The sequence below is a fragment of the Brassica napus genome, chromosome C3 (assembly GCF_020379485.1).
Source record: "Brassica napus cultivar Da-Ae chromosome C3, Da-Ae, whole genome shotgun sequence".
In the NCBI taxonomy this organism is placed as follows: Eukaryota; Viridiplantae; Streptophyta; class Magnoliopsida; order Brassicales; family Brassicaceae; genus Brassica; species Brassica napus.
The window spans coordinates 49305050-49323930 of NC_063446.1; the positions used below are offsets into that span (position 1 = coordinate 49305050).

General features: G+C 44.1%; 1 protein-coding gene and 2 non-coding genes across 3 annotated transcripts; all 3 read right to left on the minus strand.

The window, feature by feature from the left end:
• Positions 1–4045: 4045 nt before the first annotated feature.
• Positions 4046–4699, minus strand: LOC106433442. Its single transcript, XM_013874272.1, has one exon. The coding sequence runs from the start codon at positions 4697–4699 to the stop codon at positions 4046–4048; it is 654 nt and encodes a 217-aa protein (XP_013729726.1).
• A 3288-nt stretch (positions 4700–7987) lies between these two features.
• On the minus strand, positions 7988–8095 carry LOC125584855. Its single transcript, XR_007321762.1, has one exon. It is a non-coding gene; the product is annotated as a small nucleolar RNA R71 (small nucleolar RNA).
• Positions 8096–17863: 9768 nt separating this feature from the next.
• LOC125584849 lies at positions 17864–17971 on the minus strand. Its single transcript, XR_007321756.1, has one exon. It is a non-coding gene; the product is annotated as a small nucleolar RNA R71 (small nucleolar RNA).
• Between the last annotated feature and the right edge of the window lie 910 nt (positions 17972–18881).

Consider the following 18881-nt stretch of genomic DNA (forward strand, 5'->3'; position numbering starts at 1 on the left):
GTGAGTCTACCTGGAGGGATGACTCATTCATCAGACTTTTCTATTCTCCCCGTCTTGTCAAGTAGGAATTAGTTTGTGCTCCCGGACTTTGCACTTTTTTGCTCCTTGTACAAGCCCTGAGGTTTGCACAGTACTTTGCAATTATACTTCATGCCCCTGCATCGTTCTTAGCACTCAGCGTTTTTGATGCATGTTTAGACACATTTCGTACTAGAGACTCTGCACATTTGGGCTCGTGTCCCTTGTGCAGGGACTTAGGTAATTGACAGCATACTCAGGTTTGCGCGGACCCATTCCTGCTTGATTCGTATACCCATAGTTTTTCTTGTGAGCGGATCACTTTTGAAGAAAGGGTTGGCCAGGATCGAAGATCCCTGAAGACCTGATCCAGCTCGTATGCCCCTTTAAAGATGCTGGCTTTTCCTTATGCTTCTTTTATTATATAAATCTGGTTTGGAGACCCTTTAGCATAAATAGTAGGAAAACCAGGATACTTAGATAGATAGTATATAGTAAAGCTATTATAAAGCCGGATCCGGAGATCGTATTAGAAATGATAAGTTTTAAGGTGTAAGGCGTTCCAGCAGTTAGGTTGAACCTTTCCACGGCAATCCTTAAGCCTATAAGCTACAGATCCCCGCACCTTGATTACCTTATAGGGCCCTTCCCATCCAGGGGCGAGTTTCCATGCTGCTTTGTCCTTCGTGTTGTCGAAGACTCGTCGTAGAACCCAATCCCCTTCCTGGAAGGTCCTGGTTCTAACCTTTCGATTGTTGCTTTTGGCGACATCATGCTGCTAGGACCAGTTTCACAGTCTGGCTGCCTCTCTTTTTTCATCAAGCAAGTCGAGGCTCAAGGCCATTAATTCGTCGTTCTCTGCTTGAGAGAGTGGTCCGGAGACCGTCATTTTCACGTGCACCTCTGTGGGCACGATTGTCTATGCACCGTAGACCAATGAGAAAGGAGTTTCTCGCGTTGCCATTTTTGGAGTTGTGCGGTATGCCCATAGAAGTCCATGCAACTCTTCAGCCCATCTCCCGTGAGCTTTTTCCAAACGTTTCCTTATCATGTTGACCACTGTTTTTTTGGTAGACTCCGCCTGCCCATTGGCCTGAGGGTGCCTCGGTGTGGCAAAAGTAAGCTTTATACCCCAGTCCTTGCAGAACTTCTTGAAGTCATGGCTGGCGAACTAGGGTCCGTTGTCTGTGACGATTTCGTGCGGGATCCCGAACCGGGTGATTACGTGGGTCCACAAAAATTTCATGGTCTGATAGTCCGTAGTGCTGCTCGGTGCCTCAGCTTCCACCCACTTTGAGAAGTTGTCAGTGACTATCAGGAGGAAGACCTTCTGCCCTGGCTCCATTGGAAACTTTCCCACTATATCCATGCCCAATTTCCTGAATGGCCAAGGTGAGCTTACGGATTACAGTTTCTCCGTGGGAGCTTAGAGAACGGAGCATGTCGTTGACATTGGCTACAACTCTTGGCTTGTTGATTAGCGTCTGTCGCCATGGTGGGCCAATAGTAACCAGCTCTGCGAGCCCTGAGGACGAGGCTTCGGCCACTTAAATGGGATCCGCATTCTCCATCATGGAGCTCCTCTTATATTTGTGTATAATTTCTGCCTGCTTTTTGATCCTCCGGCTTTCGCTATGGCTTTTGGGGAGAATGTCTTTTTCTAGGTATTGAATGAGAGGGTCATCCACGTTACACCCTCATATATGGCCGATACCTCTTCGGGTTCAGCTTCTTTTCTGTTGCTGGCCACTAGAGTACTACTAAGGGGGTGTTCATATGGCTATCGGTTTCCAGGGCGGATCCTAGATTAGCCAAAGCATCCGCCTGGGAGTTCTGTTCCCTCGGGATCTGGGTGAGCTTGCAGCTTTGGAACTTTTCGATTAGGCGATTGGCTATCGCTAGGTACCTGATGATGCTGGCGTCTTTAGCCTGATACTCGCCTTGCAACTGACTGATTATCAACTGCGAATCACTATAGACCTGAACGTTCTCTGCCCCCATTTGTTTGGCGAGTGAAAGGCCTGCGATCAGAGCTTCATACTCGCTTTTGTTGTTGGTTGCTTTGAAATTACATCTAACTGCCCTGGAAGCTGTATCTCCGTCGGGAGAAGTCAGGACTATCCCTACTCTAGCCCCTCTGACATTGCTGGAACCGTCCACATGAAGCGTCCATTCTCCAGCTTTTCTTTCTTTGCTTCGTAATTCGACCTCCTGCTGCAACGAAGTCGTCCAGAACCTGTGACTTGATTGCGGTAGCTGGTTTGAATACTACGTCGTATTCTCCAAGCTCTACGGCCCATTTTTCCAATCTCCCAAAGATTTACTACTTATGTAAGACCAGTTTGACGGGGAACAAAGTTACCACTACTATCTGATGGAGTTGGAGATAGGGACGTAGTTTGCGGGCTGCTACTACCAGGGCCAAAGCCAACTTCTCTAGGTGGCAATAGCGGGTTTCTGCATCGTGTAGCAATTTGCTGACGTAATAGACTGGGAGCTGCTTGTTTTCCTCTTCGTGCACCAAGACAGTGCTCACAGCGTGCTCTGACACTGTGAGATACAGCAGTAAGGTCTCTCCGTCCCAGGGCTTTGACAGGAGAGGAGGCGTAGTTAGGTAAACTTTGAGTTCGATGAGGCGGACTCGCATTTGTCAGTCCATTGGAAATATTTTGGGTTCTTGAGGGCTTCAAAGAAGGTATGAGACTTGTCGGATAACCTGGAGATGAACCTGCTCAGGGCTGCCATTCTTCCTGTTAACTTTTGGACCTCTGTCACGTTCTTGGGAGAAGGAATCATGTGGATAGCTTGTATTTTCTCGGGGTTTGCCTCGATGCCCCGGTGCGTCACTATGTACTCCAGAAACTTCCCGGAGCTGACCCCGAAGGAACACTTCGCCGGGTTTAGCTTCATATTATATCTTCGGAGAGTGGAGAATGCCTGTTGCAGATGAGATATATGATCTTTGGTGTCTAGCGATCTGACCAGCATGTTGTCTATGTAGACCTCTATCGTCTGGCCGATCTGTTCTGCAAACATCATGTTTACCAATCTTTGGTAAGTGGACCCTGCATTCTTCAGGCCAAATGGCATAACCTTGTAGCAGTAGATGCCCTTGGACGTCATGAAAGATGTCTTCTCTTGATCCGCATGATGCATTAATATTTGGTTATAGCCCGAGAAGGCATCCATAAAGCTCATCAGCTGATGTCCGGCTGTTGCATCAACGAGTTTGTCGATATGTGGTAATGGGAATGGGTCCTTTGGACAAGACTTTGTTGAGATCGGTAAAGTATATGCAGACTCGCCACTTCCCATTCTTCTTCTTTATCACTACCACGTTAGCTAGCCACTCGGGGTACTGGACTTCCCTGATGAATCCCGCGTTTAGCAGGTTCTTGACCTCTTCGTTGATGATCTCGTCTCTTTCGGGAGCAAACTTTCTCCTTTTCTGCCTGATGGGTTGATATTGGGGGTCAACTTGAAGCTTATGCACGATGATCTCAGGATCGATCCCCGGCATGTCCTTATGGGACCAGGCGAAATAGTTAGAGTTAGATCGGAGGAAATCTATTAATCTCCGTCTTAAACCTTCAGCGAGCTTAGAGCCTATCCTCAGGTTCCTAGAGGAATCTACTTTGATCAATGGGACATCGTCCATTTCTTCGACTTCCGACTCTTCTGCTTGTGAAGCCGGAGGCTTTTTCTGTAATTGCTATAAGACCTGGGTCTTTCCCTTCAGAGTGGTTTGGTAACAAGATCGGGAATTCTCTTGATCTCCAGCAACTGCTCTGATGCCCCAGGGAGTAGGGAATTTGATCATTTAATGAAGCGTCGAGGGTACGGCTCACATGTCGTGAATCCAGGGTCGTCCAAGTATCATGTTGTATGAAGATTTGCATTCGACGACAAGGAATTTGGTAGACATATTAATTCCTTCCGCGTACACCGGGAGAATGACCTCCCCAGAAGTCTGTTTCACTTCTCCGCTGAACCCTATGAGCGGGGTGATCCTTCGTGTCAGTGCATTTTATTCCAGCCCGAGATCGCGATAGGCAGTTTGGAAGAGAATATTGCTGGAGCTTCCATTATCTACCAGGATCCTATTTACTAGGTAGTTTGCGACGGTGAGAGATATGACTAGAGCATCTTGGTAAGGGGCCGGGACCCTCTCATGCTCCTTTGCGATGAAACTGATTTCATCTGTGCCCAAGAGCAGGTGCTTGGTCCTTCCATCCTCTTCGCCATTCTTGGCGTTGCGGGTGCTCTTCTTAGCAGCTGTGTGGCTTACATCGCTTACTTCGGAGCCACTGGAGATGACATGGATTACTCTATCCTGTCTTGGAGGTGAAGCGGGCGCGGTTTCTGGAGTTTTATTGTTAGTCTCCTTGTTGAGGAGGTTCTTGGCTTTATCGGAGAGGAACTCCCGGAGGTGTCCTTTCTTTAGTAGCTCATTGACCTTGATTCTTAGTGTGACACAATCTTTCGTCTTGTGACCGTGGTAATGGTGGAAGTCGTACCACCGGTTTGGGTTCCAGAAAGAATCAGGTGCTTTCATCTTCCGAGGCCACTTGACCTGTTTCTGAGGCCACTTGACCCGTGGGCCCATCTGCCTCGGAACATGGATTAGCTCTGGCTTTGACATAGTCAAGTTGGAGATGTCGGGCCACATGGACACATTCATCCCTTCGATCCTCTCCAAGGGTCGGTTTGGAAACAGGTTCGGGCTTCTGCCCCCAGCTTCCCTTTTCTGGTGGGATCCTTCCTCTCGATCGGTCTTCGCCTTCTTGGAAACCTTATGATCTTGTTTCAGTGGAGCCTTGGCTCGACTCGCGACGTCTTCTTCCCACTTAACCTGAGCCTAGGCTCGGGAGAGTACATCTTCCATGGTCTTGCACTGGTACTTGGTAAGCTCTTTATACATATCCTCGTCGGGGAGTATACCTCGCTTGTAGGCCGAGATTGCAGTGGAGACGTTGCAATCATGGATGGATACCTTCTCCTGGTTGAAGCGGGCTATGTATGTACGCAGGGGTTCAGATCGATGCTGAAGGATTTCGTAGAGATCATCCGAGGTTTTCTCCAGGCTCCTACTGCTCGCAAACTGCTATATGAACTTGTCAATGAGGGTCGCAAAGGAGCGAATTGATCCGTTAGGTAGTTTGATGTACCACTATAAAGCATGGCCTATCAAAGTTGATCCGAAGCCTTTGCACGTGGTCACTTCTCTTGCATCCTTTGACACTTCTACAGTGAGCATCCGTTGTTTGTATTGAGCGACGTGGTCATCCGGATCACTGGTACCATCATACATCTTCATGTTAGGGAAGGCGAACTTTCTTGGCATCTCGATTGATGCGATCTCGTCCGAGAAGGGAGTGTCAGCGTACGAACCAGGATCGCTCCTCCGGATGGGGGGAGGTACAACTGGGAGCCTTTCTGCGAACACTTGTTCGAAATAAGCACTCAGGTCGGGTTTCGATGTTTTTGCCGCCTCCGTCGCCTTCAGGCTTTGAACTTCCGAGAGAAGCTATGGTCTCTGGGTAGCTGTATCCCGAGCTTTGATCAACTCATATACTTGATGTTGGAGAACATCGAGCTGAACTCTCAACTCGTTCTCCCTTTGGATATCTTGAACGTGCTCTTCTGTATCTTCTATTTCCATCGTCACGTAGTTAAAATTACCCCCCTCCTCCTAGCGTCCAAATGTTAGGGGATTATTGTGTAGGATCTTTGTTAGTATTACGAAACAATAGAAGAGTGATATACCATGGATTTGACCCATTTTTACCCATGGTATATAAGTATTTTACTATCTATATACTATATTTTCTATCCTATTAGGTATGTTTTCAGGTTCAGAAGTATCTTGGAGTAAAGTGATGATTATGGAGCATTTAGGAGTTTAAAAGAGATTTCATCCGAGTTGACCATAAGAGGTCGATACGAAGAAGAAACAATCGATCGATGCACATGCAGTGACGTCGATCGATACATAAGAAAAGCCTCGACGATTGAAGATTATGATCGATCGATGTACATCATGTACCATCGATCGATGTCGAGACGCAGAAGCACGACTTGGTTCCAGCCGACTTTAAACCCAAGACTTCACCAAATTACAAGATTACCCCTGACGAGTTTTCAACATAATAGTTATATACTTGCCAAAGTGTTAGGAGGCAAGAGAGCTTTTGGCCACCTTTGTATTCCTATTTTCAGCAGAGAGTTTTATGAGAGAAGATCATAGAGAGATTTGTGTTGGAACTCCATTGATTCATCTATTCTATTCTATGCAGTTTTTATTTATATATTGTGTCATGAATTGCTTAGCTATGTCTGAGTATTTTACCTGTTAGATTCAGGGTTCAAATAGGTTAGAGTGATTAGCCCCAACTATAGATTGCTAAGTTGTGGTATTCATTGATTGATTGTTCTTAATGCTTGTTCTAGATTAGCTAACTAGAATATTGAACCAAGGAATCTGCATGAGTCAAGCATCCTTGACCATCCAGTCCTGAATCTAATCTGACATACTAGGACTGCTAGAAAAAGGCTACCGCTGAACTAGACAGCTAGTGAGCATTATCAACTTGCGCCTAGGGCTTAACTAGAAGCATCGATCGATGTTGTCGTCTGACAATCGATCGATATCCCTATAGGACCATCGATCGACACTTTCTTGTGATCAACAAACGACAGTTGAGATCCAAGATCTAGTTAGTTAACCAGTGAAACATTGCCATCGCTGATCACTGTGTTCAAGGGGTTGAGCTCTAATATATCATGCATGCAACTGATAGGCATCTATAGGATTATAATCTCCAACACCTGAATAGAAACCCTGCATCTAATACCTTTCCAATAAGTTACATCCCCAATCATCTTGTTAGTCGAGCAATAGACTTGCTTAATTAGGATTGCTATTTACATTTAAACCATAAAACAACAAACACTTAAAATTAATAATTTAACTAGATTTAATAGGTTCCCTTGCTCCTTGTGGATTCGATCCCTAAGTATTACAATTGAACCTCTTATTTGAAAGAGTAATTCACTCCTTAGGGTAATTTGAGTTGTATCAAATTTGGCACCGTTGCCGGGGAGCTTTGATCGCCATTAGATTTAGTGTTATTAATTCTATTCTTTTTCTTTACCCCCATTCGGACACAAAATTTTTTTCTTGTCTTTTCAGGTGCATGTCCAGCAGTACCAGAAGCAACAAGGAAAAACACATGCTATTCTAAGAAGATCCTGCTCACTTGGAACGCACGATCCGCAAAGATCAACGTTCCACATCGATCGACGCAGCAGCTTTCACGTCGACTGATTCTCGCACCCACCCATCGACCGACACCCGACCTTCATCGTCGACCGATCTACATCGTTTGACATCGATCGATTCTACACCGCGTACATCGATCGATCCTCAGTCGCGAAACATGGTTGCGATTGTTATTCTCAGACAGGATGAGAATGGAGATCTGTATGACCAGGATTGTCATCTGCATAATGCAACAGGTCAGAAACTAGACGCTCAGGGGAATGTAATCCCTGATGCTGATGCTACAAGAGCTGCTCAACCTGTAGAAGAGGCTGCTCCACCAAAGGCACTGGCTGACTACAATCGTGCAGACGAGTACTACGCCAACAGATCAGCTATTCGCCTTCCAGACATTCAGAAGGAGAATTTCGAGCTGAAGCCTCAGTACTACACACTCGTGTCGCAGCTACCGTACTTTAGGTTACCGCACGAGCATCCTATGGACCATCTGGAGAGGTTCGAGGATCTTATCGCTGCTATTCGTATGGATGGAGTCCCTGAGGACTACCTATTGTGCAAGCTCTTCAAGTATACTCTGACTGGAGAAGAAATACACTGGCTTAAGCAGCTACCCACAGGATCTCTAAAATCCTGGGCCGACATCAAGAATGCTTTCTTGCGAAAATTCTTTGATGAGGCACGCGCTGAAGACTTGAGGAGCAAAATTGCCACATTCGCACAGGAGACTGGAGAGTCTTTCAAAGATGCGTGGATCAGAATCAAGTTCTTCCAGCGAGACTGTCCACACCACAGATTCAATGAAGTGCAACTGCTGAGCACTTTCTTCTGAGGTATCGCCTTGAGGTATCAGATGGCGCTTGATACAGCTAGTGAGGGAAACTTCAACACCAGGAATCCTGTGGAAGCTATGAGACTGATAGAAAATCTAGCAAACAGCAGCAGCACCAAGAACACTGACTTTGAAAGGAAGAAGTCTGTTGCATCCCTAGGAAAGGAGCAGATGGACGAAGTCAGAGCATAGTTAGATGTGGTTCATGTGCTTCTTAGGAACCAAGTCTGCTCAGCTGAAGGAGAAGTAGCTGTAGACATGGAAGGAGAAGAAGATGTGAACTACATTGGAGGTACTGGATTTCAGAGGTCTGGAAAGTAGGGTGGAAACAGAAACTTCTATGGCTATGGTTAGAGGAGTAACCAGAGTTCACAGTTCCAGAAACCTTTCAGCAACAACAACAGAGGCTATGGAAACTCATACTACCAGAATCCACCACCACAGACTCAGGAAAGCAAGATTGAAGCAATGCTTGAAAGAGTTCTGGAAGGACAGCAACAACTCACTGTGGATTTCAATGGGAAGATAGATTCGGCCTACAACAGTCTGAACACAAGAATTGAGACCTTAGGGACTCAAGTGAGGAAGCTTGAAATGCAAGTGGCTCAGACTGGAGACACTGTAAAGAGGCAAGAAGCCTTGGCTAGAGAGGTAGGAGTTAAGAAAGAAAAACACCACGTGAATGCCATCCTAGATGATGATTTCTGGCAAGTGGTGAAGCATGAGAAGCTTGGAGAAGGAGATTTTGAAGTTGAAAGCTCCATGAGTTTCGGCGGATCACATTGGTGTCGACCGATGTCAATGGATGCACATCGATCGACAGACCATAATGAAGATCGATCGATAGATTACTCCAGACATCGATCGACGTCATCTGCTGAATCGACTGCGGAGTGTAGTGCAGTTCGAATCATGACTCATGAGGAATTCGCAGAAAAACATCCTCACCCACCCTCCCCTTTCTACGTCAAAATCGATCGACCGCATGAGCCAACCGTCGATCGACAAAGAGAGACCGACATCGATCGACCCCCCTCACCTCCCATTGATCGACGGGCACCTCTCACCTACCGGGTGCGATTACCATCAATCGATAGTAACCGAATCAACGCACTCAGACAACCACCTAAAACTTTAGCAAACCCACCAGAACCTACAACCAACCCTTCAAACACTACACCAGAGCCTATGCAAGTTGATGAGGCAACTGAGGGAAGAGTGTTAAGGAAAAGGAAGGAGAAGATTCCTAAACACCGTAAGAGGGAAGCTAATGAGAAGGAGATGGATGGTTTCACTAAGAGAGTCCTCAGAATCCCAGTGGAGAAACATTTTGATGAAGTTTATTACACATACCGGCTGTGGATGTTCTTCAGGGAGACGAAGGAAACTGAGGAGGACATTAGGAGAATGTTTCATCATGTCAGGGAAAGGATGAAACTAAGGATCACATTGAAGAAGAGTAGTGATCCTGGGAAGTTTGCAATACCATGTTTGGTAAAGGGTATTGAATTTCCCCATGCCCTTTGTGACACAGGAGCATCAGTCAGTATACTACCTAAGGTTATGGCAGACCAGCTGGGTCTGAAAATAGAGCCCTCATCAGAATCTTTCACCTTCGTGGATCTTTCAGAAAGGAGCTCAGGAGGCATCATAAGAGACCTTGAGGTACAGATTGGTAATGCCCTTGTCCCAGTAGATTTTCATGCTTGGACATCAATCTTAACTGGAACTCTTCACTTCTGCTTGGAAGAGCTTTCCCAGCTACAGTAGGAGTGTATGTGACATGAACACCAACAGATTGTGTCTGACACTGATAGATCCAGACGTCCACTATGACCTAGTTCGAGTTGTGAGACAACAGGTCAACGTCGTGGAGCTTTGAAATGATCTTGGCTACATTGCAGCATGCCACTGTGGAGCAGAGTACGAAACCGAGTACTCGGAATCGATTGATACACACACTATCACATCGATCGATTCCAATGAGTCACCGATGACCGATGACCGATGAATGCTATTCCACGTCGCTCAACGGGAAGCAACCGGTAGACTACTCCACATTACCAGATCAGTACTATCCAGACTTTGCCTTTCAACAACCCAACAAGAACGGACGAGATGACTATTCCATAGGCAGTTGGGCAGATAGTGGATTCCATGAAAGTTTTGCAGTGGAGACTGTGATTCTTTCATCCAATGAGGATCCTACTGAGGAGTATGATAAGGATTACTGGAAGGAAAGAGCTACAGAGATTGCTATGCATGATGAACGTTATTCTACCCATTCCTTCAACAACACGCCTCCACCATCGTTCGAGAGCATCTACTCAGCATCGGTCGATACCCACCCTCATCCAGCAAAACGATCTTCTACATCGATCGATACCACACCTGGTACATCGATTGATATTAAAGCCGCCGCCTTAGAAAAGGAAAAAGGGAATATTCCAATTCTAAGTAGGTTTACCAATACCTATATAAGGAGTTTTACACCCCAGATTACTTCTCACGACCCCAGATTATTTCTCACGAAACAGAAGCAGAAAAGATGAATGCTCCCACAAACCAATCAGAAGGAACATCCAGGAAGAGCATTCGATCCAAAAACCCTAATTCAGCAGACAAACGTCTACCATCGATCGATACACCAGTATCAACATCGATCGATTCTCGTTCTAAACCTAAACTTTCTTTATCTACTAAGAAGAATATGAGCATTGATTACGACTTTCTATTGCCTAATGAATTTGGTATTTTCAGGGACTCAGATGGCCATGCAAGAGCTATGGATGGAAGGATTCTACAAGTATCCAGAGAGGACATAGCATATATTCTTCAGTTGGCCAATGGAGCAGACAACTTGTTTATGCAACAACGCAGCATTCCAGACAACAATCCAGCTGTTCCAGACGAATTTCCAAGGGCCACCACAACAGGAATTGGTTCACACCAATCGTGCAGACCTGTTGGCCAAGCATCGATCGACAAGGTTGCTTCTACATCGTTCGACAGGGTAACACCAACGTCGATCGATAAAGCACCTTCACCATCGTTCGATAGACGTTACGAATGTGGACGCCGCGCTTATGACAGCTATGGAGCCAAAAAGTTCAGATGAGAACAGAAGGACGAATATGGTGTCTACAGAGATGAGTCTGTTCACGCAAGAAGAGTAGCTGGTGAGATGATTCCTGTTACCAAGGACAACATCAGAAAAATTCTGGAGAGAGCATCCCTATTTGAAGAGAGTCACATATGTCTTCCATAACATGCCACTTCCTTCACACCTACAAGACTGGCACCAGAGATCTACACCAAGGATGAGATCAATGAGATGGTGACTAGTATTTGTGGAGCTCGGGAAAAGCTAGGAGATGAACTCAAGACTTTGGTAGATGACACCTATCAACATTTGGACATAGGTTACAATGAGCTTTTCAGAAGTATGGCAGAGATGAGGACAGAGATTGAGAGTATGCAGCACATCCTTGAGAAGGAAGCTACGACTTCACCATCGATCGACGCCAACAAAGCAACATCGATCGACGTCAAGCCATAGACATCCCAGACTCCTGCAGAACCGAACAGTTTGGCAGAGAAGAAGGATGAATGGGAGATCGTATACATCAACATGAGGATTAACGACGTATACAACCCTCTCAACAACAACGTGGACTGGTTGAGCACGAGAATTGATCTGCTACAGCAGGATTTGGATACCATTCGCATGAATGATCCACAACCAGCCACATCGATCGATATCTGCAACATTACATCGATCGACACAAGGTTCCCAGCCATGAAGGATAGGTTAAAATATTACGAGGATATGCACGACCGTTTCACCTCACCTATCATGCGCTACTTGGACACCTTGTCTGCACAGATGATGAATGTCCAGAAGGACATTGGTAAGCTTAATGATCAACATGATATTCAGGAAGAAGGTTCACCATCGATCGATAGGTTCTGCAGGACATCGCTCGATGGCAAGAAACCTACAGAACATCTTCCCTACACAACATCAGAAGTTGATCAGATCACATCAAAGCTTTACATATCTATAGACATCTTGGAGGGACGACTTGAGAAGCGATGTGATGACATCTATTTTCCATTCGACGTCAAACTCAGTGGACTAGATAGCCAAGCAGAATGGCTACAAAAAGAAGTCAAAGCCATTCAGAGGCAACTCGCATCTCAACACCAGATATCAGTATCGATCGACAGAGGACACTTCAAATCGATCGACAATAAAGCACCAACAACGATCGACAGACACTTGGTCGCATCGATCGACACCACGTCTACACCAAACGATGTGCAGCTGATACCGAACAACATGGAGTCAATGTAGGAGCAACTGAACGAGCTATCCGAATACGCCTACAACAATATAGGATGGTATCAGTTCAGCATTGAAGACATCTTAGAAAGGCTACAGAACATCTCAAATGCAGTACAAAAGATGGATGAGAGATGGACCAAAAATGATGAGGCCACAAGAAGTTTCATTGCAGCTTGGTCCAGAATGTTTAGAGATGAAGTGGATGCTTGTTACCCAACAAGTAGCTGTTTTTCCACCAACTAGCCACATACCTCCAAAGTCAAGCTAAATGACTATAACAAAGTGATGAGTGGGAGGCAACCCACTATTAGGTAATTTTAATTGGTTTTCTTAGTTATTAGTATTTATTTTCGTTTTTATTCTTTCAGATTTATTGCAAGACCCAAGTAGGATGATTACCAACATATCAACCGTGGACGAGACGTCGACATACACTCACACACGGCGATCGATGCATACCTATGCACATCGATCAATTCCCACTCCGGTTAGGTTTATCTTCCTAACTTGTTACATTTGTACTTATGATTTATTTCCACCGTAACTCCGACTGTGTTACACTGGGACAGTGTAATTTAAGTCTGGGGGGAAATTTACTGATATAGTTTATTCTGATTCATATAAAAAGATTTTAATAAATTATGCTTAGCTATGTGAAAGGGACGATGACCTTATTTATACTTGAATGTCTAACCACTCTTTAGCACCATTCAAGATGTACTGATTGCAGATAGTTCTAAGATGCTAAAGTGGATCAACCTGTCAACTATACACACTTGCCTTGATTGTTTGAAGGAACCAAAGCTGACCTCCAACACTAAACTTGACATAAACGCTTGTCTTGGGGCTTGGTATACATGAGATCGGATTCTTCAGACAAGTCTGGAAGGTAAAGCCTTATGTAGATTTATTTTCTCTCTCTATTTCGACCCTAGAGTATTTAGTTTTTATTTAAAAAAAAAAAAAAATCCGAGATTTATTGTTTTAATAGGACTTAGGATGTAGTTAGGAGGAATCTGAACAGGACTTGGTGGCTAAGACCATTAAGGCTTGCTTCTTAAAGATTCCAAATAAAGAATTCGAACGGGACTTGGAGGCGGCAATCTGCAAGGCTCGCTTCACAAAGAATTCTTGGATATAGGTCAAAAAGAAGTGAACAGGGCTTGGTGGCAACCACCATTAAAACTTGATTCATGAAAGCCTGTCCAATCTTGGTCACTGATCCTGCAATGGAAGCAGACTTTGATTCACGAGAGAAATTAGAGAGAGAAAAATTAGGAACTAACTTTTTCCTGCAGTTTCAGATACTTGTCTGAAAGTCCTTGCATCCTGCGATCGACACTACCAAGGTAAAGCATGCACTTTTATATTTATGCTAAGAAATGAGATTAGTAGAGGGGAATGTCAGACATGATTTGCTGAGTCGTAGACTAGTTGAATTTGGTTGCTAAGCTAGAATATTGCATAATGTGCTTTTGTTATTAGGACTTTTTAGATGTGGTTTGCGAAATTGTAGAGGTGATGATATCTATGTTTTAAATCTGTGAGTCCCAGCTGTTTTCAAAACTCTTTCAGAGAGACTGCCTGTTTGTTTTTCTTGAGGACAAGCAAAAGGGTAAGTCTGGGGGAGTTGATATACCATGGATTTGACCCATTTTTACCCATGGTATATAAGTATTTTACTATCTATATACTATATTTTCTATCCTACTAGGTATGTTTTCAGGTTCAGAATTATCTTGGAGTAAAGTGTTGATTATGGAGCATTTATGAGCTTAAATGAGATTTCATCCGAGCTGACCATAAGAGGTCGATACGAAGAAGAAACAATCGATCGATGCACATGCAGTGACGTCGATCGATACAGAAGAAAAACCTCGACGATTGAAGATTATGATCGATCGATGTACATCCTGAACCATCGATCGATGTCGAGACGCAGAAGCACGACTTGGTTCCAGCCGACTTTAAACCCAAGACTTCACCAAATTACAAGATTACCCCTGACGAGTTTTTAACCTAATAGTTATATACTTGCCTAAGTGTTAGGAGGCAAGACAGCTTTTGGCCACCTTTGTATTCTTATTTTCAGCAGAGAGTTTTAGGAGAGAAGATCATAGAGAGATTTGTGATTGGAACTTCATTGATTCATCTATTCTATTCTATGCAGTTTTTATTTATATTTTGTGTCATGAATTGCTTAGCTATGTCTGAGTAGTTTACCTGTTAGATTCAGGGTTCAAATAGGTTAGAGGGATTAGCCCCAACTATAGATTGCTAAGTTGTGGCATTCGTTGATTGATTGTTCTTAATGCTTGTTCTAGATTAGCTAACTAGAATATTGAACCTAGGAATCTGCATGAGTCAAGCATCCTTGACCATCCAGTCCTGAATCTAATCTGTCATACTAGGACTGCTAGAAAAGGCTACCGCTGAACAAGACAGCTAGTGAGCATTATCAACTTGCGCCTAGGGCTTAACTAGAAGCATCGATCGATATTGTCTTCTGACAATCGATCGATATTTGTGAAAGGTGTATCGATCGATATCCCTTTAGGCCCATCGATCGACACTTTCTTGTGAATAACAAACGACAGTTGAGATCCAAGATCTAGTTAGTTAACCAATGAAACATTGCCATCGCTGATCACTGTAATATATCATGCATGCAACTGATAGGCATCTATAGGATTGTAATCTCCCACATCTGAATAGAAACCCTGCATCTAATACCTTTCCAATAAGTTACACCCCCAATCATCTTGTTAGTCGAGCAATAGACTTGCTCAATTAGGATTGCTATTTACGTTTAAACCATAAAACAACAAACACTTAGAATTAATAATTTAACTAGATTTAATAGGTTCCCTAGCTCCTTGTGGATTCGATCCCTAAGTACTACAATTGAACCTTTTATTTGAGAGAGTAATTCACTCCTTAGGGTAATTTGAGTGGTATCAAAGAGCGAGAAAAAGTATAAGAAATCGAGACTAAAGGATGTTTTATTGATGAATGGAGCAGGAACTACAACATTTGCTATAGAAACCCTAATTCTAGCCCCCTAATTCTAATCTCTTAGTCTCTGAATGTCGATCCATTATTCTAGGGTTTGGGTTCCCCTTATATAGTCTTGGAGAAGTCGGTTGGTGATATACCATGGATTTGACCTATTTTCATCCATGGTATATAAGTGTTTTACTATCTATATATTATATATTCTATCCTATTAGGTATGTTTTCAGGTTCAGGAGTATCTTGGAGTAAAGTGATGATTATGGAGCATTTAGGAGCTTAAAAGAGATTTCATCCGACCTGACCATTAGAGGTCGATATGAAGAAGAAGCAATCGTTCGATCCACATCCAGTGCCGTCGATCGATACAGAAGAGAAGCCTCGACGATTGAAGATTATGATCGATCGATGTACATTCTATACCATCGATCGATGTCGAGACGCAAGATGCGCGACTTCGTTCCAGCCGACTTTAAATCCAAGGCTTCACCAAATTACAATATTCCCGCTGACGAGTTTTAACCTAATAGTTATATACTTGCCTACTAGGAGGCAAAGGGAGTTTTAGCCACCATTGTATTCTTACTTGCAGCAAGAGAGAGAGAGAGTTTTAGGAGAGAAAATCATAGAAAGATTTGTGATTGGAACTCCATTGATTCATCTATTCTATTCTATGCAGTTTTTATCTATATTTTGTGTCATGAATTGCTTAGCTATGTCTGAGTAGTTTACTTGTTAGATTCAGGGTTCAAATAGGTTAGAGGGATTAGCCCCAACTATAGATTTGCTGAGTTGTGATATTCATTGATTGATTGTTCTTAATGCTTGTTTTAGCCTTGCTAACTAGAACATGAACCTAGGAATTTGCATGTGTCAAGCATCCTTGATCATCCTGTCCTGAATCTAATATGTCATGCTAGGACTGCTAGAGAGAGCTAACCGCTGATCTAGGAGACTAGTGAGCATTATCAACCCGCGCCTAGGGCTTAGCTAGAAGCTATCGATCGATATTATCTTCTGACAATCGATCGATATTGCGAAAGGTGTATCGATCGATATCCATATAGGATCATCGATCGATACTTTCTTGTGATCAAAAGACGACAGTTGAGATCTAAGATCTAGTTAGTTAACTAGTGAAACATTGCCATCGCTGATCACTGTGATTAAAAAGTTGAGCTCTAATATATCATGCATGCAACTGTTAGGCATCTATAGGATTATAATCTCTAACATCTGAATAGAAACCCTGCATCTAATATCTTCCAAAAAAGTTACACCCTCAATCATCTTGTTAGTCGAGCAATAGACTTGCTCAATTAGGATTGCTATTTACTTTTAAACCATAAAACAACAAACACCTAGAATTAATAACATGACTAGATTTAATAGGTTCCCTATCTCCCTGTGGATTCGATCCCTAAGTACTGCAACTGAACCTCCTATTTGAGAGAGTAATTCACTCCTTAAGGTAATTTGAGTGGTATCAAATTTGGCGCCGTTTCCGGGGAGCTTTGATCGCCATTAGATTTAGTGTTATTGATTTTTCTTTTCTCTACCCCCATTCTGACACAAAATTTTTTCTTGTCTTTTCAGGTGCATGCCCCGCAGTACCAGAAGCAACAAGGACAAACACCTGCTATTCTCCGAAGATCCTGTTCACTTGCAACGCACAATCTGCATAGACCAACATTCCACATTGCTCGACGCAGCAAGCTTTCACGTCGACTGATTCTCACACCCAACCATCGACCGACACCCGACGTTCATCGTCGACCGATCTACATCGTTCGACATCGATCGATACTACACCGCGTACATCGATCGATCATTAGTTGCGAAACATTGTTGCGATTGTTATTCTCAGACAGGACGAGAATGGAAACCTGTATGACCAGGATGGTCATCTGCGTAATGCAACAGGTCAGAAACTAGACGCTCAGGGGAATGTAATCCCTGATACTAATGCTACAGGAGCTGCTCAACCTGTAGAAGAGGCTGCTCGACCAAGGGCACTGGCTGACTACAATCGTCCAGATGAGTACTACGCCAACAGATCAGCTATTCGACTTCCAGAGATTCAGAAGCAGAATTTCGAGCTGAAGCCTCAGTACTACACACTCGTGTCGCAAATACCCTACTCTTGGTTACCGCACGAGCATCCTTTGGACCATCTAGAAAGGTTCGAGGATCTTAACGCTGCTATTTGTAGGGATGGAGTCCCCGATGACTACCTATTGTGCAAGCTCTTCAAGTATTCTCTGACTGGAAAAGAGATGCACTGGCTTAAGCAGCTACCCACAGGATCGCTAACATCCTGGGCCGACATCAAGAATGCTTTCTTGCGAAACTTCTTCGATGAGGCACGCGCTGAAGACTTGAGGAGCAAAATCGCTACATTCGCGCAGGAGACTGGAGAGTCTTTCAAAGATGCATGGATCAGATTCAGGTTCTTCCAGCGAGACTGTCCACACCACGGATTCAACGAAGTGCAACTGCTGAGCACTTTCTTCAGAGGTATCGCCTTGAGGTATCAGATGGCTCTTGATACAGATAGCGAGGAAAACTTCAACACCGGAAATCTGGTGGAGGCTGTGAGACTGATAGAGAATCTACCAAACAGCAGCAGCACCAAGAACACTGACTTTGAGAGGAAGAAGTTTGTTGCATCCCTAGAAAAGGAGCAGATGGACGAAGTTAGAGCAAAGTTAGATGTGGTTCATGAGCTTCTTAGGAAGCAGGTCTGCTCGGCTGTAGGAGAAGAAGATGTGAACTACATTTGAGGTACTGGATTTCAAAGGTCTGGAAACCAGGGTGGAAACATAAACTTCTATTGCACTGGTCAGAGGAGTAACCAGAGGCTATGGAAACTCATTCTACCAGAATCCACCACCACAGACTCAGGAAAGCAAGATTGAAGCAATGCTTGACAGAGTTCTGGAAGGACATCAACACCTCACTGTGGATTTCAATGGGAAGATAGATTCCGCCTACAACTGTCTGAACACAAGAATTGAGACCTTAGGGACTCAGGTGAGGAAGCTTGAAATGCAAGTGGTTCAGACTAGAGACACTGTAAAGAGGCAAGAAACCTAGGCTAGAGAGGCAGGACTTGAGAAAGCAAAACACCACGTAAATGCCATCATAAATGATGACTTCTGGCAAGTGGTGAAGCATGAGAAGCATGGAGAAGGAGACTTCGAAGTTGAAAGCTCCATGAGTTTCGGCGGATCACATTGGTGTTGACCGATGTCAATGGATACACATCGCTCGACAGACCATGACGAAGATCGATCGACAGATTACTCTAAACATCGATCGACGTCATCTGCTGAATCGACTGAGAAGAGTAGTGCAGTTCGAATCATGACTCATGAGGAATTCGCAGAAAA